General features: G+C 44.0%; 1 protein-coding gene across 16 annotated transcripts in view; it reads left to right on the top strand.

Annotated features, from left to right (window-relative positions):
* Positions 1-27,468, top strand: part of TMEM241 (transmembrane protein 241) — a 204,390-nt gene that overhangs the window by 37,442 nt on the left and 139,480 nt on the right. For 13 of the 16 annotated variants that reach the window (XR_008495461.2, XR_008495460.2, XR_008495459.2 and 10 more), the window contains 3 exons: positions 801-882; positions 16,956-17,033; positions 24,310-24,335. Coding sequence is in view for 13 of the 16 variants with exons in the window: in XM_063653486.1 (XP_063509556.1) it covers positions 801-882; positions 16,956-17,033; positions 24,310-24,335 (186 nt within the window). In the remaining 3 variants the exon portion in view is untranslated. The remainder of the gene's footprint in view (positions 1-800; positions 883-16,955; positions 17,034-24,309; positions 24,336-27,468) is intronic. The other 3 variants (XM_063653489.1, XM_063653484.1, XM_054461029.2) reach the window with 1 other exon arrangement.

Below are 27,468 nucleotides of genomic sequence, written 5' to 3'. Positions count from 1 at the left end.
AGAGACGGGGTTTCACCATGTTGGCCAAGCTGGTCTATAACTCCTGACCTCAACTGATCCACCTGTCTTAGCCTCCCAAAGTGCTGGGATTACAGGCCTGAGCCACCGTGCCCGGCCAATAAAATGCATTTCTAACTGATGAGAGAAGCAGGTTGCAACCACAGTGATATGCACTGCGTGTGAGAACTAGGATTTTGATTCTAAATTGTAAGAGAAAAGCAGTTCCTGGTGTGGCTACAATTGAAAAATAAATGTAGAAGTCCTTGAAGAGTCTGAACCAGAATTCCAGCAATGCCAGGTTAATGGTTGAAAAAGCCAGCCTATGGCCACCCAACTGAAGTTCTGGGATTCTTTTTTTCAATTTCGTCCCTTGAAACTTTCTTTTTGTTGTGATTCCACGGAGCTGTTTGGTGTAGCCTGGGTAAATAACCTTTTCAATTTTTAATAATTTGTAGTGGATTCAAAACTTTTGGTTACTTAAAATCCAAAGAATAATGTTCATTGCCCTTGGAAAAAACCAGATCTATTCTCTCTTCCAAGCTGCAGCAAGGCGTTTACCATTTCCATTTCTGGGATCTCTTAGGCTACATGGTCAGTAATGATGGGATTGTAGGTAGGACGGCTTTATCTGCCTCCACCACTCAATCGATAAAGACCACATCTCACTTAACAAGTCTGCCAGGGATGTTTAGACAGCCTCTGTTTTCGTAGTTGATGCGTCTGGAGGGTCAGCCTTTCCAGCTAGATCTTTCTTAACAAAAAGTGGCAAAAGTGTTATTGCTTTTTTCCCCTCTTTTCAGATCTCATGTTCTGGCGTGGCTTCCTGCTTCAGTGCTGTTTGTGGGTATAATCTATGCTGGGTCCAGAGCCTTGTCCAGACTGGTAAGTATTAGAGGTTCAGGGGAAACAACTCCTCTCTCCCTTTCCCCTTTGCCTTTTAACTTATCGTGCCTCAGATCAATAAGGGCAAAGAATCACTTTAATAATGATAATAATGGGACATATTACTCCCTTTTGTTGAGTTGAAGATAATCAGATAACAGGGAAGCCCAACTTGTGTTACAAGGTGGGGATGCACAGGGAGAAGCAGAAGAAAGAGTAGTGGTATTTGTGGTATTTGTGGAGCTGGCCAGAGATGGGCCCTGCTGGGACTGCTTCCCTGAGTGGGAATGCCCCAACTCTGCCTGAATGCAGGCTGTCCACGGGAGCAGGGAGGCAGGGCCCAAACTACTCCTTGCTTCTGAGGAACCAAACGCTGCCCATTGGTAATGTGGCCTGGTGAGCTTGGTCATGGATGCAAAAGCCTGGCACAGGGTTGATGTCCTGTACACGGGGAGGCTAGTAAAACAAGCTGACTGTTTTGTCCTCCCACCACTTCCCCGCAGGACTGAGCTCCTCAAATGCAGGAACTGTGAAGAGCTAAGCTACTTCCAGATATATTATTTGGAACTCCAAAATTTATTTATTTTGCCATCAAAAGAGAATCCATTAAAACCATCATTAACAGAAGGTGGCTTAAAAATCAGGAATGATGTTAATACCTCCTCCAGTCTTGTACCATGACTGCTAACTGTTTTTATCTATTAGAAAACAGTTGTATTCTGACTTTGGGGAAAGTGCAGAATGTGCAAAACATTTTAGTCTTTTAATGTAAAATTCTTGTTATGTTAGCTTTAGATCTCAGCTATAAAAACAGTAAAAACAAATAAAATCTGCTTAATTGGATAACAATGTTATTGTTAGGACAGCAACTCCAAAGTTGCAAAACAGCAGTGAGGACTGTAATTTTGAAATTAAATAATCATTTTTCTTTCATGATTCATAAGCTTGAGTAGACGGGATGATATATGCAATGGGGAAGAACCTTCCTGGGTGGGCCTGAGAACTGACCCACAGTGCATGTTGCTGCTCAGCTCAGACCACGAGGCTTGCCCTGGCTGGCTGCTGCACCTTCTTGGTTCTCAGGCTCTTACTGCCTCAGTTTATACCCTTTAGCCTGCAGAGAGTGTTTCCTCTCCTATGCCATAGACTGTTGGATTTTGGTAAAAGCAATGTGTTGCTCAAGTTCTTTTAAATTTTTTTCTAGGCTCTGGATAGTTACATTTGCCAGAATTTTGAAGTTTGAATAACAAGGTGTTATGTTCATAATAATAATACTTTTTGTTCATACAGTGCTTTTTTTTGATAGGCTTCCAGAGTGATTTCCTTCGTGTCCTTTTATGTGATTCTTGAAATCTTTTGACAGATGATAGGTGAGGCAGCTGCTAACCACTTGACAGAGGAAGAGATGTAGGTGTGTAAAGTCTTGCTAAACCTGCCTCTAGTCCCAGATAGTGGCAGCTCTCGTTTTTTTTTTTTTTTGTTTTTGTTTTGAGACAGGGTCTTGCCCTTGTGGTCTTGCGGCTCAGGCTAGAGTGCAGTGGCACAATCACAGCCCACTGGAGCCTCGACCTTCTGGGCTCAATAGGCTCAAGTGATCCTCCTACCTCAGCCTCCCGAGTAGCAGGGAATACAGGTACGTGCCAATACACCCAGCTATTTATTTATTTTCTTTTAGAGATAGGGTCTTGCTCTGTTGCCCAGACTGATCTTGAACTCCTGGGCTCAAGCGATCCTGCCGCCTCAGCCTCTCAGAACACTGGGATTACAGGCATGAGCTACTGCACCTGGCATGGCAGCTCTTCTAACTCCCCACCTTTTGCCTTTTCAGAATTGTTTCTTTAGGGCCAATGAGTATGGGTTTTAGAGTGAGCCCAGGGTGTAATAATCATTGTATAACGTTAGACTCTTTCAGTTGCAAGTGTTAGAAAGCTCAAAAACTGGTCTAAGCAAAAGGAAGATTTACCAGTTCATATAACTGAAAAGTCTTGGGGTAGAAACCTACTTCACGAATGGCTTTGTCCAGAGGCTCCAGTATTATACTCAGAATCCACTTTCTCTGTCTTTCAATTCTGCTCCCCGTCTTTGTTTCTTTTCACATCCAGCCAGCCCCTATAGCAACAATGAGTGTTGTACAGCTGCTCCCAACAATGGGTGTCAACTGCAGCCTCACATTCTCACAACTTTAGTGGAAAGAGAACATTTTCCTGGTAGTTCCTGCATGAGTCCCAGGCTTCACTCTGATTGGATCAGTCAGGGCCACTGCCCATCCTTGATCTGAAAACTGACCACAAGGTTGGAATTATGTTGATTGGCCAGCCCTGGTTCAAGACTTCCCTGAACCATTCACTGTGGTTGGAAACACCTGGAGGCCTAGTCATGTAGGATCTCTGCCTGGGTCCCGGATATGGAGAGCAGGCTGTAATGGATCCTCAATATTGGAGTGCTTTCACACACACACACACACACACACACACACACACGTACTGATACTAAGTTGCCAAACCCTCTCAGAAGACCATGGTAAATGTCAGTCTAGTGTGTTTTCAGGCAGTTGGTGAGTTCTGCAGCCTTCAACAATGCTTCTTGAGCTGTGATCTGCAGCTGTACCCGTCTTTGAATTCTTTGTTACCTGTCCATGAAGAGATCGACTTTGGCACTAATCACACTGTTTAATTGAGCTGGCTTTTTCTTTCTCATAGCAAGACATTTTGAAGAAGGAAGCAATGCATTGATTTTACATTCTCTTGCCAACTCCTTATCTTCTCGAGGACCAGCACTTTGAGTGGCATTCCCCTAGAGCACAGCCTTTTTTTAGAGATGGGGGTCTCACTGTATTGCCCATGCTGGCCTCAAACTCTTGGGCTCACGTCATCCTCCTGCCTCAGCCTCCGGAGTAGCTGGGACTACAGACACAGGCCATACACCCTGCTGAGGGCACATTCTTCTTAAATAAGCAAAAAGAAGCTGTTGCAATTCAAAATCTTTGAACAAAGGGAAACAGCCAAAAACCAAATACACCCAATTAGAGTGGAAGGAGGGCGGAAAGCAGATGCTTATTATTGTTTTATAGTAAAATAACTCAACCCAGCATCTTTTCTTTGTTTCTGAGCTCTTTGTTTTTACATCTTTGCTTAGAAATTCACAGGGTGGATAAACATGAGGCACTTGTACAGTTTGTGTTGGATAGAAAACAGGCATCAATATGCTGGTGCCAAGCTGTCAGTTTAATGAATCCATAAGGAATGGGGGAAAAGCGCTCCATTAAAATCCGTAGATGTATTGTTATGCAAAACACTTTCGGGGTAGCTCTGCTCCATAAAGCCCTCCTTTATCTGACAAGGCCTTGAAGTTCTGTTCTCCTGATCTGTAGCTTCTGGGAGGAAGCTGAGTTAACTCTACACAGATACTATGGGAAAAGCTCTTGGTTGATTTTTCTACCTCAGACTCACAACCAAATGATCTACAGAGTTAAGGGAAAGGAGATTTTTCTTGTAGCTGTCCATTCACCACATAGTTATTTGGGACCTACTATGTGCTGGGGGCATAAAGACAAATAAGACCTGGTTTCTGACCTTGAGGAACTAAAAGGGATGGGGCAGGGAGTGAAAGACACACAGCTCACCATGGGAACAGCCACCATGAATATTTTGTTAAGCATGTGCCAGGCACTTTCTGTCACCAATCTTGATGAAGTGTGAGTTGGACTTGGGCTGATTCGGGCCTGCTTGCCCAGCTTTCTTACACTGAGTAAGGTCACAGTGATGATGGCTCTGATGGATGAGTGTCAGTCTTGGAGGGACAGTATGACTTTGATGGCTCATGACTCTTGTTATAATTTCCTGGTCAAAAGCCTTCTCAGCTGGATGGGACTGCCTCAGCCTGTGCTGGCCAGTGTTCAGAACAGATGTACAAATTCATACATTACTGAGCTTGGTGGAGAGAGGCCATCCTGGCATTGGCAATTTGGCTCAAGCCATGCTGTTTTCTTGCTTGGGGGAGGCCAGGGTCTGCAGCTGGAGGGACCCTACAAGTCTAGGTCAAGGCACCTTGACAGGACAGGAATTGTTTTCGTTGCGGAGCTCTTCGATCTTGGTCCTTCCTAATCGCTTGTCCTTGTTTCTCTCTTCCATGAGCACAATATTCACTCAACATACTGGGGATGGAGATGGGATTGTGTGTGCGGTGGGGGGATGTTGATGAGGAAACACACATGGATCATTAAACCCATGTGGAGTGAGTTACTCAGTTAAGCAAAATGGTACCCGTGGGTACCCTCTCTCTTTGTTTGGCTCCACTATCATAAAGGAATTTGGAGCCACAAAGGAAGAGTGTAAATGTTGGTGTAGAATGGAGCATCCACCCCTAATGTCCCTGTTACTGCTGATGAGAGGCAGCTCCCTCTATCACATTGTGTTTTCATCACAGGTGATCAGAGTCCGACTACAAGGATTAGTTTTTAAAATGTGGGCTCAGTGGCAATATAGTAAACTCCTCCCCAGATTTTTCTTATCATCTTGCTCCCTCTAAAAATTGTCCTGTAACTCTTATAAAATGGCTTTTTTTCTTTTTTTTGAGATGGAGTTTCGCTTTTGTTGCCCAGGCTGGAGTGCAATGGCATGATCTCGGCTCACCGCAACCTCTGCCTCCCGGGTTCAAGTGATTCTCCTGCCTCAGCCTCCCGAGTAGCTGGGGTTACAGGCATGCACCACCACGCCCGGCTACTTTTGTATTTTTAGTACAAAAAATACTAGAGATGGAGTTTCTCCATGTTGGTCAGGCTGATCTCAAACTCCTGACCTCAGGTGATCCAGCTGCCTCAGCCTCCCAAAGTGCTGGGATTACAGGCATGAGCCACCGCGCACAGCCATAAAATGGCTTATTATTAACATTGAACTCCTAGGGGAAAAGCTTCTTGAAGTTGGATTTGGCAAGGATTTCTTGGATATGACACCAAAGGCACAGGCAACAGAAGAAAAATAGAGTAATTGGACTTCATCAAAATGAAAAATTTTGGTGCTTTAAAGGATACTATCAACAAAGTAAAAAGGCAACCCCCAGAAAGGGAGGAAATATTTCCTAATCACTCATCAATTGCGGGATTCACTTATGGGCTATGTAGAGAACTCATAAAACTTAATAGAACAAAAGCAAACAACCTGATTGAAAAACGGACAAAGGACTTGAATAGATGTTTCTCCACAGATGACATTTAAAGACTGATAAATCCATGAAAAGAGGCTCGACGTCATTAATCATTAGGAAAATGCAAATCAGAACTGTAGGAGATACCACTTCACACCTATGAGAATGGCTGTTAGCAAAAAACCAGAGAATTACAAGTGTTGGTAAAGATGTGGAGAAGTTGGAACCCTTGAGCACCACGGGTGGGAATGCACAGTGGTGCAGCTGCTATGGAAAACAGTATGGTGCTTCTTCAAAACATCAAAGGTAGGATTATTATGATTCAGCAGCTCCACTTTTGGATATATACCCAAAAGAATTGAAAGAAGGGACAGGAAGAGTTACTTGTGCATCCATATTCATTTGGCTATTATTCACAGTAGACAAAAGGTAGAAGCAGTCTCAGTGCCCATTGATGGATGAATAGATAAAATGTGATAAATACAAACAATGGGGCTGGGCGCAGTGTCTCACACCCGCAATCCCAGCACTTTGGGAGGCCAAGGTGGGTGGATCACCTGAGGTCAGGAGTTTGAGACCAGCTTGACCAATGTGGTGAAACCCTGCCTCTACTAAAAATACAAAAAATTATCTGGGCATGGTGGTGAGTGCCTGTAATCCCAGCTACTTGGGAGGTTGAGGCAGGAGAATTGCTTGAACCCAGGAGGCAGAGGTTGTAGTGAGCCAAGATTGCACCATTGCACTCCAGCCTGGGCAACAGAGCAAGACTCTGTCTCAAAAAAATAAAAAACTTTAAAGTTCATATGGAACCAAAAAAGAGCCTGCATCGCCAAGTCAATCCTAAGCCAAAAGAACAAAGCTGGAGGCATCACACTACCTGACTTCAAACTATACTACAAGGCTACAGTAACCAAAACAGCATGGTACTGGTACCAAAACAGAGATATAGATCAATGGAACAGAACAGAGCCGTCAGAAATAATGCCACATATCTACTGTATCTGATCTTTGACAAACCTGACAAAAACAAGAAATGGGGAAAGGATTCCCTATTTAATAAATGGTGCTGGGAAAACTGGCTAGCCATATGTAGAAAGCTGAAACTGGATCCCTTCCTTACACCTTTTACAAAAATCAATTCAAGATGGATTAAAGACTTAAATGTTAGACCTAAAACCATAAAAACCCTAGAAGAAAACCTAGGCATTACCATTCAGGACATAGGCATGGGCAAGGACTTCATGTCTAAAACACCAAAAGCAATGGCAACAAAAGCCAAAATTGACAAATGGGATCTAATTAAACTGAAGAGCTTCTGCACAGCAAAAGAAACTACCATCAGAGTGAACAGGCAACCTACAAAATGGGAGAAAATTTTCGCAACCTACTCATCTGACAAAGGGCTAATATCCAGAATCTACAATGAACTCCAACAAATTTACAAGAAAAAAACAAACAACCCCATCAAAAAGTGGGCGAAGGACATGAACAGACACTTCTCAAAAGAAGACATTTGTGCAGCCAAAAAACACATGAAAAAATGCTCACCATCACTGGCCATCAGAGAAATGCAAATCAAAACCACAATGAGATACCATCTCACACCAGTTAGAATGGCAATCATTAAAAAGTCAGGAAACAACAGGTGCTGGAGAGGATGTGGAGAAATAGGAACACTTTTACACTGTTGGTGGGATTGTAAACTAGTTCAACCCTTGTGGAAGTCAGTGTGGCGATTCCTCAGGGATCTAGAACTAGAAATTCCATTCGACCCAGCCATCGCATTACTGGGTATATACCCAAAGGACTATAAATCATGCTGCTATAAAGACACATGCACACGTATGTTTATTGCGGCATTATTCACAATAGCAAAGACTTGGAACCAACCCAAATGTCCAACAATGATAGACTGGATTAAGAAAATGTGGCACATATACACCATGGAATACTATGCAGCCATAAAAAATGATGAGTTCATGTCCTTTGTAGGGACATGGATGAAATTGGAAATCATCATTCTCAGTAAACTATCGCAAGAACAAAAAACCAAACACCGCATATTCTCACTCATAGGTGGGAATTGAACAATGAGAACACATGGACACAGGAAGGGGAACATCACACTTCGGGGACTGTTGTGGGGTGGGGGGAGTGGGGAGGGATAGCACTGAGAGATATACCTAATGCTAGATGACGAGTTGGTGGGTGCAGTACACCAGCATGGCACATGTATACATATGTAACTTACCTGCACATTGCGCACATGTACCATAAAACCTAAAGTATAATAATAATAATAATAATAATAATAATAAAAGAAGAAAAAAAAATAAAAAATAAAAATAAAAATAAAAATACAAACAGTGGAATATTATTCAGCCTTAAAAAGGAAGAAAATCCTGGCTGCAACATGGATGAACCTTGAGAACACTATGCTAAATAAGTCAGTCACAAAAAAGATAAATACTGTGTGACTCCACTTATATCTGGTACTTAGAGTAATGAAATTTATAGAGGCAGAAAGTAGTATGGTGGCTATCAGGGGTGGGGGTAGGGGAGAATGAAGAGATAGTGTTTAATGGGCACAGAGTTTCAGTTCTGCACGATGAAAAGAGTTCTGGCAGTGGAGGGTGGTGATGGTTGTACAACAGTGTGAATGTACATAATGCAGTGTGAACGGACTATGCTCTTAAAAATGGTTAAGGTGGCAACTTTTTGTGATGTATATTTTACCACAATAAAAAAAAAAAATCTAGACCAGGCTCGGTGGCTCATGCCTATAATCCCAGCACTTTGGGAGCCTGAGGCGGATGGATCATGAGGTCAGGAGATCGAGACCATCCTGGCCAACATGGTGAAACCCCATTTCTACTAAAAATACAAAAAATTAGCCAGGCATGGTAGCACGCACGTGTAATCCCAGCTACTCAGGAGGCTGAGGGAGAAGAATCACTTGAACCTGGGAGGTGGAGGTTGCAGTGAGCCAAGATCATGCCACTGCACTGCAGCCTGGAAGACGGAGCGAGACACTGTCTCAAAAAAATCAATAAAAATAAAAATCACCTAGGTTCCAGCAGGAGTTTTCTTGAGGATTGTATGAAAAGGAGGGGGTGCTAATGTGTTCTTACTTGTCTCATTCAGAACTCATCTGTGTTCCTGTGGGATATGCATATTTAGTTTAACCAAATTCAGTTAGTGGACTTGGGTAAAGTGTGGAGAAAACAGCCATTCACTGAGAGCAGGCAAGTCTGCTCACCATCCCACCCATGCGTTAATGCCAGGCTGGAAGACTGAGGCCCCCTTAGGCCTTTTCTGATTCCTTGGCATCTCTCTTAGGATTAGCATTTTGCCAAATTGGAGGAGCTCCTGGTACTGCAAGGTATCTATTTTTCATATGTTGAGGCCCTTACACACCAGGCAGCTACTTTATGTGATCCTCAAATGAAGGGCAAAGAGGACCTCCCAGCTTGTACTGGAGGCTGGGAAAGAAGGCAGTCTGGTCCTCTGCCCTCAAGGAGTTTGCCGTCTAATGGCAGAATAGTAAGATGAATGTAAATAAACACTACAGTGTATTTCATGCAAGTCAGTTTATGAATATTCACTTATATGTGCACATATGCATATTCAGATACCTCACCTTCTTCCAGAGGGGATGTGTGGTAGCTTACAAAAATAATTACAGTTAAAAAAAGATAAACACTCTTATGAAGAGAATTGTATAAGAAATCTAGGTAAAAGGGCCAGCGTGGTGGCTCATGCCTGTAATCCTAGCACTTTGGGAGGCCAAGGCGAGTGGATCACGTGAGGTCGGGAGTTCAAGACCAGCTTGGCCAATGTGGCAAAACCCCGTCTCTACTAAAAATACAAAAATTAGCCAGGTATGGTGGCGTGCACCTGTAGTTCCAGCTACTCGGGAGGGTGGGGCAGGAGAATCGCTTGAACCCAGGAAGCAGAGGTTGTAGTGAGCCAAGATCGCACCACTGCACTCCAGCCTGGGTAACAGAGTAAAACTCTGTCTCAAAAAAAGAAAAAAAAAGAAAGAAAAAGAAAGAAATCTAAATAAAAAGTAACAGATGATGTCACAGAGAGATTTAGCACCTAGAAATTTATATTGTAATATCTCACAACATTATTACAATTGGGTCTGAATTCAGCTCTGAGCTTTCTGCAGCCAAATAAAAAAGTTATGAAAGTCTGGACACTGTGGTCCATGCCTGTAATCCCAGACTTTTGGAGTCTGAGACAGGAGGATTGCTTGAGCCCAGAAGTTCGAGACCAGCCTGAGCAACATAGCCAGATCTCATCTCTACAAAAAATAAAATAAGTAGCCTGACCTGGTGGCATGTGCCTCTAGTCCTAGCTACTTAGGAGGCTGAGGTGGGAGGATCACTTGAGCCCAGGAGTTTGAGTCTGCAGTGAGCTATGATCACGCCATGGCATTTCAGCAAAAAAAGTCAACTTAAAACACAATTACAACTAATTGAAGTTTTCCTGAGGCCTCATAAAGGATAGGCTAGGTGACTCAGTGAGGCAGGTCTTTAATAATGTCCTTATAACACTCACAATAGTCACCAGTGTCTAGAATTCTTAGTGCCCGTGGAGACAGAATGATGACACAGCACTGTTCAGTAGGAGCAGTTCTCTGGGGTAAAATCCATGCGTCTCTGGTTATTTGGCTCCGTTCAGGGCTTTAGACAATCCTCTAGGAACTTTCTTTCTTCTTTCTTTCTGTCTTTCTTTTTGTTTCTTTCTTTTCTTTTCTTTTTTTTGAGACAGAGTCTTGCTCTGTCACCCAGGCTGGAGTGCAGTGTTGCCATCTTGGCTCCCTGCAGCCTCTGCCTCCCTTCAAGTGGTTCTCCTGCATCAGCCTCTTGAGTAGCTGGGATTACAGGTGCCTGCCACCATGCCTGGCTAATTTTTGCATTTTTAGTAGAGACGGGATTTCACCATGTTGGCCAGGCTGGTCTCGAACTCCTGACCTTAGGCGACCCACCAGGTTCAGCCTCTCAAAGTGCTGGGATTACAGGCATGAGCCACCGCACCCGGCCTAGGAACATTATTTCTTGCATGCACGATTTTGGTAAAAATTAGGCAGCCGACAGTTCAGAGTTACTTTCTTTGACAAGGACCTGGAGGTCAGTTATTCTGTATTGTAGGTTAAGGACACACCTGCATATTTAAAAATCACCCAGATAGAAAGGTAGGATTGACATTCTTTTACAAAAATTGAGAAGCTGATTCAGAACTTATGCTTGAATAGGGGAGTCGTTCACACCTCTGCAGAGTGACCCAAGCCGTGCCTGTGAGCGGGGTCAAGACTTTCCATGGGAAACCATTCTAAGTCAGTTCCAACACCTGAACAAATAACCAAGCCTTCAAAATTCCACTCTAGGAAGTATGAGAATAATGAAATATTTCTAAGTGAGAGTTACCAATTTCTCTTCATAGCCAGAGAAAAATTTCAATGGTGCGTGGATGAAATGTTGAATTTTCAGCTAATGGATTCTAGGAATAAAGTAGTTGCAAATTGTGTCCCTAAGTAATTTAATGCATTTTCCTGCAGTATGGTTCAATTTGGTCAATTACATTTTTACAGAATTATTTCAAAAATTCTGCTTGGGGCTTTATGGTTCCTGATGTTGTGCCATTTTCCCTGATGAAGGAGAATAGGACCTTTTGATGTTGAGGCCATTCCTACATTCTTGACAGTGGTGAAGAGCGTCACCTAGTTTTCTGTTTCTCTTTAGCAGATATCTAGATCATCCAAAAGTGGTTTCAAATCATGAAGAGTCAGTTAAAAAAGAGAACCAGAACATATTCCTCAGTTTTCTTGACTGTATAATGGGGATTTTAATAATATCTATCTCATAGGGTTATTATGAAGTTTAAATATATAAAAGTGGTACAGTGTCTGATATGTGGTAAGCACTCAAGATATCTTAGCTACTATTATTGCTTTTATCATTTCTTAGCATTTTTGTTTAATTTAACAAAAATAAGTCCTGCTGAACTTGACTCCTTAAAGATAATAAAGGGCAGATTTTCTGAAAGAATCAGTCACTAGGGGTCTCCTGAACTAATGGGTTATAGTTCACATTAGGAATTGTACAGAGTTAGAGGCCAGGGAAAGACTGGTAATTAAAGTTGCAAACTGGCCGGGTATGGTGGTTCACACCTGTAGATCCGAGCACTTTGGGAGGCCGAGGCGGATGGATTACCTGAGGTCAGGAGTTGGAGACCAGCCTGACCAACATGGTGAAACCTCATCTCTACTAAAAATACAAAAATTAGCTGGGCTTGGTGGCATATGCCTGTAATCCCACCTACTCGGCAGGTTGGGGGCAGGAGAGTTGCTTGAACCTGGGAGGCAGAGGTTGCCGAGATCATGCCACTGCACTCCAGCCTGGGCAATAGAGTGAGACTCCGTCTCAAAAAAAAATGGTGCAAACTGTCTTAATATTGTTTTTAATAGAGCCCTACACAGGCTGATAGAGTGCAACTGGTCAATTGTGGAATAATGGTCTTTAAAGCCTGTTAGCTTCTCAGTAGAAAAAATGGCTTGAGAAAATCAGATTTAAAATTTATTAAGCAGGAGTAGAAGAAAGCCTTTTTAAAAAAGGTATAGGTTTACTCTGAGTTCATCCATTTTAGTTCTTACCAGCTGTATTAGTCCATTCTCACACTGCTATAAAGAACTACCTGACAGGCCAGGCACGGTGGCCCGTGCCTGTAATCCCAGCACTTCGGGAGGCTGAGGCTGGCAGATCACTTGAGGTCAGGAGTTCGAGACCAACCTGGCCAACATGGTGAAACCTCGTCTCTACTAAAAATACAAAAATCAGCTGGGCTTCATGGCAGGACCTGTAATCCCAGCTACTCAGGAGGTTGAGGCAGGAGAATCACTTGAACCCGGGAGATGGAGGTTGCAGTGAGCCAAGATGGCGCCACTGCACTCTGGCCTGGGTGACAGAGCAAGACTCCATCTCAAAAAAAAAAAAAAAAAAAGAACTACTTGACTGGGTAATTTATGAAGAAAAGATGTTTAATTGACTCACAGTTCTGCATGCTGTACAGGAAGCATGGCTGGAAGGCCTCAAGAAACTTACAATCATGGTGGAAGGTGAAGGGGAAGCAAGCACCTCTTACCATGGTGGAGCAGGAGAGAATGAAGGGGGAAGCGCCGCACACTTTTAAACAACCAGATCTTATGAGAACCACTGTCACAAGAACACCAAGGGGGACATCCACCCCCATGATTTAATCACCTCCCACGTGTTCTTTCTCCCAAAATTGGGAATTACAATTCGACATGAGATTTGGGTGGGGACACAGAGCCAAACCATATCAGCAGGTTTATTACTGGAGTAAGCAAACAGCCAGGATTTGGAACACACCAGTCATATTGAACTTTGAACAGTTGGAGGTCCCAGAAGTTTTCACTGTGGCTTGACATAATTTGTGTGTCATAACACCAAGGCTAGAAAGTGTGGGCTTTGCAGTTAGACAGGCCTGGATTGGGGTCATGGCTTTGCCGCCGAACCAGCTGTGAATACTCGAGCAAGTGGCCAGTCTTTCTCAGCCCCATTTTCATTGTTTATAAAATCAGGGTAATAGCATCTGGTAAGAGAGGTGCTGGGAGGAGGTTTAAATAAGAGAATACACATAAAATACTTAGCACTATGTTTAACACATTGTTGGTGTCTATTGTTAGTGTACTTTAAAATTAATTCTACTTGTATAAATAGATCCTTTTCCAGAATCTGATCAGAGTAAGGGCCTAGGAAGATTGAGAAAGCAGCCTGCAGGTCCTAAAACTGAGAAAATTAAGCCTTGTCGAAGTCTAAAGTTGGATCTAGAATTATCTGACCTCATTACTGATTTTATAGCCAAGGAGGCAAAAAACATTTACATAAGGTCTTAATTCAGTAAGATCCAGCCCCCACTTTAATATTAGCTTCCATGTGTCATGTGATTAACCTGTCCAAGATTTTTTTTGCTGTCCTTTCAAGCCAAGAATTGGAAGGCCAGGGCCCAAGTTTGCCAAACATGGGCCTAATGGAGAAAGCCAACTTAAAAATATGTAATCTCTTTAATAATCTTAACAAACATGAAAAATAAGTTAAAATCTAAAAATTTAAGAGGAATAAAAAGAAACACAAAGATAAATGAAAAAACAGAAACTGAAATAGTTCTATTTTAAAAGAAAAAAACAATTTGAGTTGAACTTTTAATGAAATATAAAAATAGAAAATGTTTTTTTAAAAAGGTAAGAAAAATGTAAGGCAAGAACTCAGAAATGAAACAGTGCGAGTTAGAACAGATTACTAAAATGGCACAGCTATATAAAGCTATAGAAGTTTTAAAAACAAGGTAAAAATATGTCCTCCGTAAAGATAAAAAATAAATTCATCTGAAAGTAGGCAAGCAGCATAATTTTGAAGCAGGTCCTCTAAACTGGAGCAGAGTACCCAGATTGGTCCTCTGCAGAGGCTGCTGAGGGCGGGGCCACCAGTTAATGTTATTGACACCTTTTGTGCAGTGCTCCTGAGCCACTCATCAAGGTCCTTAACGTATAGTATTTGGATCATTCCTCTTGGCAGCTCCAGGCTATGGGGTATTGTTATCCCTGCTTTACAGGGGAGGAAACAAAAGTTTGGATGCAGGCCTTGCCCCACTAGCAGGTGGTGGAGCTGGAGCCCAGAGTGATGACAAAACCTGTGCTCTTACTCTCATTTTCTGCCTTCCAGGAAGCATCATTATCATTATCAACAATAAAGACAACAGGCCAGGGGCAGTGGCTCACGCCTGTAATCCCAGCACTTTGGAGGCCAAGGCAGGTGGATCACTTGAGGCCAGGAGTTCGAGACCAGCCTGGCCAACATGGTGAAACCCCGATTCTACTAAAAAAATACAAAAATTAACCAGGCGTGGTTGCAGGTTCCTATAGTCCCAGCTACTTGGGAGGCTAAGGCAGGAGAATTGCTTGAACCCAGGAGGTGGAGGTTGCAGTGAACCAAGATGGCACCACTGCGCTCCAGCCCAGGCGACAGAGCGATACTCTGTCTCAAAAAACAAAAATAAAAACGAAAAACAAGGCAACAGAATTCCTCTCCTCCTCATTCTCCCCCCTCACCTTGTCAAGGTTACCTATCCATTAGGAGAGTATGCCACTCTTAACAAATGTCCCAGCAATGGGAAATGTGCAGTAGGTACCAGTATGTCCTAACAATGCACTGTTATATTTTTTATATTTTCTCCTCCCTTTTTTTTTTTTTTTTTTTTTGGTGAGAGTTTATCCAGTTATTCAAATATTTACTTCAGTTCAGTCTCCTAAATATTTCTTTGATGTGGCCCCTTTCCTGCATCTTCGCTGCCAGTACCAAGTTCAGGTCACCATCCTGTCCTTCCTTGTGTTCGTTTCCTGTGGCTACTGTAATAAATTACCACATACTTGGGTGACTTAAAACAACAGAAATGTATCCTTCATAGTTCTGGAGGCCAGAAGTCTGAAATCAAGGTGTGGGCAGGGCTGCGCCCGGTCCTGAGCCTCTAGGGCTCTGTTCCTTGCCTCTTTCAGCTTCTGGTGGCCACAGCATTGCCCAGCTTGTGGTTGCATCACTCCAGTCTGCCTGCGGTCACATTGCCCCTTCTCTGTGCATGTCAACCTGCCTCCTCTTATAAGGATATGTGTGATTGCATTTAGGGCCCACCCAATAATCCAGGATAATCTCCTGTCTCAAGATCTTCAATTTACTCACATTTGCAAAGATCCCTTGTTGCCATATCAGACAACATTTACAGGTTCCAGGGACTGGAATGTGGATGTCTTTTAGGGGACCATTTTTCTTTTTTCTTTTTTTTTTGATACAGAGTCTCGCTCTGTCACCCAGACTGGAGTGCAGTCGTGCGATCTCAGCTCACTGCAAGCTCTGCCTCCTGGGTTCATGCCATTCTCCTGCCTCACCCTTCCAAGTAGCTGGGACCACAGGCACCTGCCACCATGCTCGGCTAATTTTTTTTGTATTTTTAGTAGAGACGGGATTTCACCATGTTAGCCAGGATGGTCTCGATCTCCTGACCTCGTGATTCACTCTTCTCGGCCTCCCAAAGTGCTGAGATTACAGGCATGAGCCACCGCGCCTGGCCTTAGGGGGCCATTTTTCATCCTATGGCACCCCTAGACTTTTGCAGCCCTCTCTGCCTCCTGTCTTCCACCCTGCAGCCCAAGTTCCTCTAAACATGCAGATCATGTTATGGTCAGCTTTAAAACTCTTCACTGGTTCCTGGGGCCCTCAGAACCATCCTGTTTCCCAGTGTGGCCTGTGAATACCTCTCTGCCTTCCTGTCCCTCACTTCCCCCTTCCTCATTATGTTCCACCCATGCCCCACTTCTTCCCATTCCCCGGAGAAGCTGGATCCGCTCTCTCCTCTGGATCTTGATGTGCCCCTCTGCCTGGGCCACTTTGCCACCTCCCTGCTTTTTGTTTGGCCTATGCCAGTTCATCATTCAGTTCTCATTCCTTCACTTCACTTTGTCGTCCAAGTCCTCTTGGACTTCACTTCCTCCAAGAAAGCTTGCTCTGTGTGTGCTGGGCGGGGTGCACTTTTGCCCCATCTGAGCTCTCTCCCGAGGGGGCATATTTACCTTGTCATGGGATGTGTTCCCTGCACTGGACACAGTGCCTGACACACAGGAGACTTAAATGTTTGTTGATGAGAATGCCCGTAGGAGGGGAACCTCTACATCCACTTACAGAGAAATACTGCAGCAAAGAGCGCTAATCCACGTAGAAGTCTTTGCTGGAGTGATTATATATGTGGATGCCAAAAGTTTCCACAGCTCTTTATTTTTAAGCAAAAAATCAAGAACCACGTGATTATGAGATCAAAGAAAATATTTTCATGTTTTTTATTCGGTTTTCTTTCAGGCCATTCCTGTGTTTCTCACTTTGCATAATGTAGCTGAAGTTATCATCTGTGGGTACCAGAAGTGTTTTCGGAAAGAGGTAAACGATCATGCAAAATGCTAGTGTTACTTCCTTGTTTTAAATTTCAAAGAAGTACTCTTCTTTTTATGGCCCAAATTAGTGTCTGCCTTTTCCTTCCACCAATCTCCAGGCAAGATTACCTGATAGTGGTCACTGATACCATGGGACACAGTTTTGACTTTGCTGCAATTCACCAGACATATGTGGGAATATTGTTGATATGAACTGAACTCAGATCCAGGCCAGGCTGACCCAGACCCTCAGGAGACAAAGAGGAGTTTGCTGTGGGTCTGCTGGGGAAGCATTCCTACCCCTGGCCAATCCAGCACCACAGGACAAGGCGTAGCAGAGTTTTACACAGGGTGCCATGGCACTAGCCCACCCCAGGGAAATTTGCTTTTCTCTCCAATGTCAGCTATACTTCATATCAGCTAGAACAAGCTCCTTCACCTTCCAGGCCTCCATCTGTGCAAGGTGGTAATAATGACACCAGCTTGTTCAAGGCTTTTTTGAAGAACACAGCAACTATCACTGTTAAGTAACTGCTTCCAGCCATTTCCTGCATGCAGTAGGTGCTCTGCACATCAGCAACAATTAGTAATGTTATTAGAGGTGGTTTTAATTTGGTCTTTCTTTTTGGAGTTTTGTTTTCTTCTGGCATTTGCTATTTGATTTCATATCAATTTTTGGAACATTTTAATTTATTTTTATTTTTAGAGACAGGGTCTTGCTCTGTCGCCCAGGCTGGAGTACAATGGTGCAGTAATAGCTCCCTGCAGCCTCAAATTACTGGGCTCAGGTGATCTTTCTGCCCCAGCCTCCTGAGCAGCTGAGACTACAGGCACAAGCCACTGCACCTGGCTACTTTTTAATTTTTATTTATAGAGATAGGGTCTTGCTATGTTGTCCAGGCTATTCTTGAACTCCTAGGCTCAAAGGATCCTCCTGCCTCAGCCTTCTAAAGCGTTGGGATTACAGGTGTAAAACATCACACCCCGCCCAATTTTTGGAACTTTTAAACTATAGAGAGGCCAGCTGGTCACCTCAGGCCACATGCTTCTTATAGGTATGCAGGAAAGGAGGCCATGACCATACCAATCTCCCCCCATCATCCCGCCGCTCCTTGGAGGTGGCCCTGTCAATCATCTCTCCTCTCTTCTACACTGTCAGCCTCTCCCTGGCTTATTTCCCTGGGCCCATAAACATGCTTGGTGTTATCAGTGCACCGAGGAGAGGATGGGCTGTCCTTCCCATGTGGCAATGAGAGACAGAAGAGACTCACTTCACCCAGCCCTGGAAGGGTGTGTTTACAAAACCATCCCTCGCACAGGAAAATCTCAAGCTGCCTTGCCCATGCACCTCCCACTCTGCCTCATCCCTTCTCTCCCCTTCCATGCCACAGGCCTCAGACAGGGCTGGGCTTGGTGTTGTCCATGCCCTCTTGTCCCTGTCACCTTCTGCTGCTCCTGCTTCTGCCCCCACCGTTCCCCTGAAACTTCCCCGGCTGAAGGCACTGGTGGCTCCATCTGTGCGACTCATCGTGTCTGTTTCTGCCATTCCCCCCACTTTCTCCTCTGGCCTCTCTGGGCCCCCTTGGCCTTCATGCCCCCTCCCTGCTTGGTTCCCTTCCTGTGTCTTGGGCTTTTCCTTCATCCATCTTTCTCTTCCTTTTCCTTTGTCTGCCTCTTCAGGGTTTCCCTAGGCTGTTTCTTAGGAGCCTCTGTCCTCATGCCACACACTTTCTGGAAAATCTCATCCACACCCATTGTGCCAGCCACCTGCTGCTCACAGAGGACCCCCAAGTCTCCATCTCCAGCCCATACCTCCTGCTGAGCTCAGCTCCCCTGCAGAGCCCTGGGGCTTGCTGTCCTATGGTTCTCCCCGGACATCTGAAATGAAACTGATCTGTTTCTCCAGACCTGCTTCTCACTTGGTAGCCCCAATCCTGGTCATCATCACCTAAGTCAGAAACCTTGGAGGCCCCTTGGACTCCCCAGTATCCCCTCCCCACCACATCCAGCCTATTACCAAGTCTGTGCCTCCTCTACCCTCACAGCTGCTGCCGCCCTAGTTCAGTCCTCATCTTCTCCAGGCTGCCTGGCTGGGACTGAGGAAAAAGAGCTCCATCCCCTGAGCCCTTAGGCAGGGCCTGGAGTGAGCAGCCCTGGGCTTAGACAGTTGTCGTTTTCTATTTGGCAGTCCCACGGCCAAAGCTGGGAGGTGGAGGCCTCTCAGCACTTGGGCTGATCTCTGGGCAGTTGGAGGGTTCCCTGGATGGTCACCTTTCTCTGACATTTTACTTACAACACCATCGTGCAGTTTCCATAGTCCGTCAGTTCTAACATGTGCTTCTTTTCTTTCACATTTTAATTGAATATTTACAGTGGGAAGGCTCTTACAATCAATGATGTGTTGTGGTGTAATTTTTTTTTCTTTCTCCCTAATGCATAAAATAAGTGGAAGTTTTACAATCAATGGTGTCTTAGGATCAATGAGATACGGCATGATTTTCTCCGCATCTCAGGCCTGCTTCCCTGAGTCTTCCAATGGCAGGAACCACGTGATGGTTCTCCTCAGAGCTCTGGGCTCAGCCTCCAGAACTGGGACTGAGCTAAATAGTCACTAAATGGTCACTGAGGTTCAGGGGCAGAACTTCCCTGAGAGTGGCTTAGCTCTGGGAACCTGACCTGTCCAAATTAAAAAAAAAAACTCATATTCTCCAAAGGGATCCTTTCTTTTTTTTTTTTTTTTTTTTTTTTTTTGAGACTGAGTCTCACACTGTCACCCGGGCTGGAGTGCAGTGGCGTGATCTTGGCTCACTGTAACCTACGCTGCCCGGGTTCAAGCGATTCACTTGCCTCAGCCTCCCGAGTAGCTGGGATTACAGGTGCCCGCCACAATGCCCAGCTAATTTTTTGTATTTTTAGTAGAGATGGGGGTTTCACCATGTTAGCCAGACCGGTCTCGAACTCCTGGCCTCATGATCCGCCCACCTCGGCCTCCCAAAATGCTGGGATTACAGGCATGAGCCACTGCACCTGGCTGGGAATTATAAAATGAAGATTTACCTGGTCTAGGGATAAGATCAAGGCATCTCCACAGGGTTTTACTTCCTGAGGAGCAGGTCAGAGCCTGTAGATGAGGGTGACTGTAGGATTGAGGGTTAGAAAGTCCTTCAGGGATGTTTCCCTCTAGCAGGGGACCTCTTCCATTCTAGAGACGAGGGCAGATGTCTGGCTGAGAGGCCCTGTCCTTGGAAATAACTGAATGAACACCGTAAGTGTTTGAATCTTCAACTGCATTTCATCACTAACACAAAACATCATTTCTTGTCAGGGCAAACTAGAAAAAAAGTGAGTGGGTAACTTTTTGTTGTTGTTGTTGTCATTAAAACAAACCTTTCTTTCCTTTATAAATCTAAGAAGATTTAAGATGTTGTAGAAAATACAGAGGGAGGCCGGGCACAGTTGCTTATGCCTGTAATCAAAAAGCTTTGGGAGGCCGAGGCAGGAGGATCACTTGAGGCCAGGAGTTCGAGGCTGCAGTGAGCCACGATTGTGCCACTGCACCTCAGCCTGAGCAACAGTGAGACCTTGACTCTAAAAATCCAAAAATCAACTGTGTTTTTATTTCCCTGAGGAAACCACTCTATTCTTTCAGACTTTTTTCCTATGTACATATATAGATGTATTTACACGAATGGTAAGAAACATCCTATTTTTCCATTTAACAGTTTGTCAACAATCCCTATTAAGGCTATCATTCCACATTGGTTGAAGCATGAGTTGGCTGTTCCCTATTTGTAGAATTGTAGGTGGTTTTTAGCAGTTTAGGGTTAAAATCTGCTCTATGATGCTGCTGTGATATGTTCTTGATGAGACTTACATTTCTGATGATACAGCTAGGAGCCTTGATGAAGTAATCCCTTATCATAAGGAACACACTTGCATGCCACCTCAAAGACTGTTAAATGTTACCATGAGGGCTATTTTGTCTACTATGTGTAGATTTTACTAGAATCATTTTTGGAGAGTAAAAGTTGACCTCCTTGTGACTTCATTCTCAGATTATGAAAATAAACTATCTGGAGCTGTAGAGTTCATTTTCACCATCCACAACAAGGTCTTTGTGTATTCATGCACACACACACACTCACGCACACATACACACACACACAGTTTGACTGTAAGGCAATACGTGGCTCGAGGAATTAATCTAACTACCTTGCAGACTTATTTATTACAGTTTAATATCAGAATACTTGTTTGTTTATTCATTTGTTTAGCATTTGTCAAGTACCTATGAAATGTCAAACATGTTGCTAGGCCTAAAGCTGCAGAGATGTAGGAGACGCATTTCTTAGCCTTAACCCAGAGTTGAATGGAGGGGCTGGCCTATACACTCGGGCTGGCACAGGGTATGGGTGGGCCAGCGGGTGAGCTCCAGTAAGTCGGCATGGGAGGAGCAAGGAAAGCTTCCCTGGTGCGTAGATTTGAGCTGAGTCAGGCAGGATGGGAAGGGACTTTCCAGTTTGATAAGGAGAAAGGGCTCTCCTTGTCAGGCAGGCAGAGGGAGCATCAAGTGGTGGTTAAGGGTGCCAGCAGGGGTGACACCGCAGGACTGGCAGGCGGGTGGTGGGCAGCTTCCCTCATTCCTCAGTGCCTCAAGTGCCCTCCTCTGTAACATAGAACCGATGACTGTTAATTACCCCATGATTAAAGGATTCAGTACATACAGAGCCCTTAGAACAGCACCTGGCAGTGTGAGTAGCCCTCACAGTTCAGTTAGCTAACCCAGAGGAATGTCAGCTATTTATTGTTAATTTTGGCAGCATGACTTCTTTTTTTTTTTTTTTTTTGAGACCGCCTTGCCCTGTCGCCCAGGCTGGAGTGCGGTGACGCAATCTCAGCTCACTGCAATCTCCACCTCCCGGTTCTAAGTGATTCTCCTGCCTCAGCCTCCCGAGTAGCTGAGATTACAGATGTGCGCCACCACACCTGGCTAATTTTTGGTATTTTTAGTAGAGATGGGGTTTCGCCATGTTGTCCAGGCTGGTCTTGAACACCTGACCTCAAGTGATCCGCCCTCCTCAGCCTCCCAAAGTGCTGGGATTACAGGCATGAGCCACCACCCCTGGCCCTTTGGCAGCCTGACTTTTGAGGAGTTATATTAACCCATTCAGAACCCTGAGACCTCAGTAGGACTTGTTGCTAGGTTATTTTGGACTGAGTATCCTGAAAAGGAAAATGACTGCCATGAACTCAGTCATATCCAGAGCCCTGGGAGATGGAGCTAAGTAATGAACATATTGCCTGTTTTTACTCTCTGTATCCCAGGATCTGTGCTGTTTTACTCCCCTCCATAGAAGGGGCCTTTTCTTTTGGCCTGAAACGTTAGCCCTGGAAGTTACTGGGTGAACATGCTATTCACAGAAGTGGAAGAGCATCTCTTTAGTCCCTCCTCTCTATTTCTGCTCTTACACCAGGCTGTTGAGGTTTTGGTTACATTTAGCTCAATTTTTGAGTAACTGCTGGGCATGGTGGTTCAAGCTAGTAATCCCAACACTTTGGGGGGCAAAGGCAGGCAGATCACTTGAGGCCATGAGTTCGAGACCAGCCTGGCCAACATGGTGAAACCCCATCTCTACTAAAAATACAAAAATTAGCTGGGCATGGTGGCGCATACCTGTAATCCCAGCTACTTGGGAGGCTGAGACAGGAGAATCGCTTGAACCCAGGAGGCAGAGGTTGCAGTGAGCCAAGATCACGCCACCGCACTCCATCCTGGGCAACAGAGCAAGACTCTGTCTCAAAAAAAAAAAAAAAAAAGAATTTTTGAGTAACACATTTACTGTACCGGGGGCAGTTACGCAGGTGTGAGCCAGATCACCTTTGCCCTCCTCCTTTCAGCGCTTGAGGGCTAACTTCCCAGCAGGTGGCAGTACAGCACGGTTGGCCTCGCATCCTGTGCTCTGCAGAGGCAGGGTTGGACAAAGATCAAGATTAGAGTCTAAAGTTGCAAAAATAGAATCTGGTCATTAAAACAGGGGAAACTTCATTATTTAGGCACACATGAAAACTTAAGGTAGCCTTTGTAGTAAGCCACATGTTTCTCTTGTCAGCGCTTCACTTCTAAACAATATGTTCATACTTCACACTGCCTGAACTGGCGTCAAAAATTGTAGTTTGTTCCCAGCTAGCAGAATAATCCTTCTGAAATGTTTAGAATTAATCAAAAGTTTAATTGTACCTGTTCATTTCCTCTATCAAATATAGAAAAATCTGTGTTACCCTCTGCTAACATGTACAAATGAGTTCTCAGTACAAAAGTCTGATTTCCTTAAACTGACTCATCAAAAGGAGTTATAAGGGTGAGTCCAAATCAGAATTTCTTCATTTCAGGTAATTTAAATGCCAAGTTTATATTCCCCCAGTCTGCCTGTTTTTCCCTTGTCTCTCAGGGTGGAGTAAAATGTCCCTTCTCCTTTTTTCTGTTTTTTAATTTTCATATCACACCAGATAGTTTATAGGACTGCTCTGAGTCAGCTGGATTAGTGAATGGAATATTTAAAGAGACAGAACTAAAATAGAAGTTGAGGTTGGGTGCAGTGGCTCACGCCTGTAATCCCAGTGCTTTAGGAGGCTGAGGCAGGAGAATCGCTTGAGGCCGGGAATTCAATACCACTGAGCAACATAGTGAGATCCTGCTGCTACAAAAATGAAAAAGAAAGAAAGAAAGAGAGAGAGAGAGAGAAAGAAAGAAAGAAAGAAGAAAAAAGAAAGAGTAACCATACATGGTGGCTCATGCCTGTAGTCCTAGCTACTCAGGAGGGCTGAGGTGGGAAGATTGCTTGAGCCCAGGAGTTTGAGGGTGCAGTGACCATGTCATTGCACTCCAGCCAGGGCAACAGAGTGAGACTAGATAGATAAATGGATAGATAGAACAAGAGCTTAACTGCTTTTTAAAATACAGGTTACATCTATTTCTTTCTCTCTCCTCTTCTTAGCGTGTAAGATTTTTGAAGACACAGCCCCAGCGTCATTTTGTCTTTCACGAGTAAACATCATTCTAATGGTGAAAGTACTTTGCTGAAGTGACTCAACTCTGGAATTCTGAGTCATCCTTCATTTGGTCCAAGCAGAAAAAGCCTCAATAAATACTAAAGTGCAGCAAGCTGTTAAGCTCTTGATAAACCTACTCATAATTTATTTGCCTCTTGATCAAAATGTTTCCTTTTAAGAGGAATTTTAAAAGTTTTAAAAGTCTAATTATATGTTTCTTTACTTTTATGCAGAAAACATCTCCTGCAAAGATCTGTAGGTAAGTTTACTGCCCTCCCCCCAGAAAGCCCTAATATAAGATTTAACCTAATTTTAACTTGGATGATAAACTGTTCAAGATTCATACTCTAAGAGGTGGCAGAAGAATTTATTATAAACATTCATGTATCCCTAATTTGTGTCTTAGTCTAAAATTTCCTGTGTTTTTCTTTTCTTTCTGAAATATTTTATTCCAAAAGAGAAAACACCAGAACCAACCTGTGCAAGATTTCAGTCATTGATGCCCAAAACTTTACTAACAGTTGTGTAATACTGATGGAGAATGAAAATGAAAAACATGGAAATGACTTAAAAATTTAAAAGTAATGTTTGCAGTTTATTTGGTCTTTAATATTTTCCGTGGTGGAAAAAGCACCAGCCTGTAAGTCCTGGGATCTGAACTGCAGTCCTGGGCCACAGCAGGGTGACTGTGGGCAGCTTTCCTTGTCCTCTTTGCCTCAGTTTCCTCAGCTAGAGCATAAACTGGGCCGTCCTCTCATGCAGACACCGGTGCCTGCAGCATTTGAATTCTAACCTGGGTGCCTTGCATCTGACTGCTTCCCGCTTCCTCTGCAGGCCAAGCAGCTCAGTCCTGGAGACAGAAAACCAACAGAGGTGCTTTGATAGATGGATTTAGGATTTCTACTGCAGATATTTCTGGGCTTTCATCCAATCCCCCACCCTCCTTTTATTCCTTTATTACAGGTTGCACCTTGAAAGAACAAGACAAAACCTAACTTCAGGACTATCCTCCTGTTTAAAAGGAGATTAGCAGGTGTCAAAGAGAGGCAGTAAAGCTCATGATACCTGATGTAATCAGGTACTGCTCAGGGCCAGGTGGGGTGGGAAGGCAGGCAGGTGTCTCACCCTTGGGTATCCCCCGTCTTCCACAACCCCAAGAGGTTGTCTGTTTTGGGTGATCTCTAATGCTCATTCCCCATGGATGGGGAAGCATCCTCTATTCTATAAAGCCTTTCACTGTAGGTAGACACCAAACCCATCAGGATTCTCCTCTCCTCTCCCACCACAAAATCTGCCTGTTCCTGGGCAGGCCTAAGAAGCTCCCCTGACAGTCTCTTCTCCACTCACCCCACTGTTTGCCTTGGATTCTTCTCTAGGTCATTTGTATGTTGGGGTGCCTTGAAAGTCAGCAAGGCTATAGGAGTAGGGCAGGCTGAGGTAGAGAAGTGTCCTGAGCCTCAGGCTGCTCCATGTTGTCCTGACCTTCCCAAGGCTGTGGGGCCTCAGCTCCAAGGACCCCTCTGCCAGTCCTCCTGCCTCTGGCCCAGCCAGTCAGTGCTGGTCCCTTGGGTACAGTGACATCTACACATGGTTACAGCAGTGAGGACCGTCAGAATTGATCAGCACCACTGTTTTCAGTGTACTAAGATTACACATGCCAAGTTGTTGTGTGTTACATATATATGTTTATGTGTACATATAAAAACATGTAGTCTCTATATAGAATACAGAATCTCTGTTGGTAGGAGATGGCATATGGCAAAGTTCCCTGAAAGTGAAAACATTGTATTTGGTGCTTTTGTTCACGCCTTTGATCCTTTGCTGTTTGCTGCTTGATGGAATAGTCGGTAGTTAAGGGGCACTATATATATGTTCCCTCTATAAAATGGAAAGAGGAGAGAGACTAAGTGATAATTTGGGTTTTATGCTTTCTGGCGCCTTCTTTTAGGAGGAGAGAGTGGGGAAAGCTAGAGGCAAGAGCTTTTGGCATATGAAACTCAGAAGGAATAGGCCGTAAACCAGGGATTACTGAACCAGCTCCAAACTGACTTTCTAATGAGTGAGGATAGCTTCCTGAAAATATCTGTGTTTGGCAGTGTTACTTTTTTGAGCAAGAATTTTTAAAAATTGCTTTACTGTGGAAATTTCTAAAGACATATCAAAGTAAACAGAATAATGTAATGAATGAAGTCCTGTGTACCCAGTTCCCAGCTTCAGCCATTTTCAGCTTCTGGCCCCACCCACTGCCTTGCTCAGTATTTATTCCAGGCACCCTAGCATTTCATCTGTAAATATGTTAGTATGTATAAGAGATTTTTCTAATAAAACATTTTACGGGGGGAAAAGTTTAAACCTACAGAAAAGTTGCAAGAATATTACAGTGAGCTCCCATGTATTCTTCACCTAGATTCACCCATTGGTAACATTTTTTGCATTTGCTTTCTTGCTGTCTCAATGTATATATGTATACACATGCATAAACATACATAAATATCACATAAATATATGATAATGTAGATATTATTCTTGCTCTTATTTTTTCTGAATCATTTGAGAATAAGTTGTAGAGGTCATGACTCCACTCCTAAATACTTCAAGCTGTGTCTCCTAAAAACAACAATCCCTTAGATAACCAAAGTGCAATCATTGAATTTAGAAAATAACATCTGATATGATACTGTTATTTAATATTGAGTCCATGTTCAAATGTTGCCACTTATTATCTGGACACAATATTATTATTATTATTATTTATTTATTTATTTTTATTTATTTATTTTTCTGAGATGGAGTCTCGCTCTGTCGCCCAGGCTGGAGTGCAGTGGTGCCATCTTGGCTCACTGAAACCTCCGCCTCCCGGGTTCAAGTGAGTCTCCTGCCTCAGCCTCCTGAGTAGCTGGGACTATAGGCATGTGCCACCACGCCTGGCTAATTTTTGTGCTTTTAGTAGAAAAGGGGTTTTACCATATTGGCCAGGCTGGGCTCAAACTGCTGAACTCAAGTGGTCTGCCCGCCTTGGCCTCCTGAAGTGCTGGGATTACAGGTATGAGCCACCACACCTGGCACAATACTATCTTTTATAACATTTTTTTTCCCCTAAAGATGTCATGTCTAAGCCGGGCGTATTGGCTTAGGCCTGTAATCCCCAGCACTTTGGGAGGCCGAGGCAGGCGGATCACCTGAGGTCGGGAGTTGGAGACCAGCCTGACCAACATGGAGAAACCCCGCCTCTACTAAAAATACAAAATTAGCCTGGTGAGGTGTGCATGCCTGTAATCACAGTTACTCAGGAGAATGAGGCAGGAGAATCGCTTGAACCCGGGAGGCGGAGGTTACGGTGAGCCGAGATCGTGCCATTGCACTCCAGCCTGGGCAACAAGAGTGAAACTCCA

Source organism: Pongo pygmaeus, chromosome 17 (genome assembly GCF_028885625.2).
Source record: "Pongo pygmaeus isolate AG05252 chromosome 17, NHGRI_mPonPyg2-v2.0_pri, whole genome shotgun sequence".
Lineage (NCBI taxonomy): Eukaryota > Metazoa > Chordata > Mammalia > Primates > Hominidae > Pongo > Pongo pygmaeus.
Note: the sequence above shows the minus strand (reverse complement) of the source record. Positions and strands in the feature narration are given on the sequence as shown.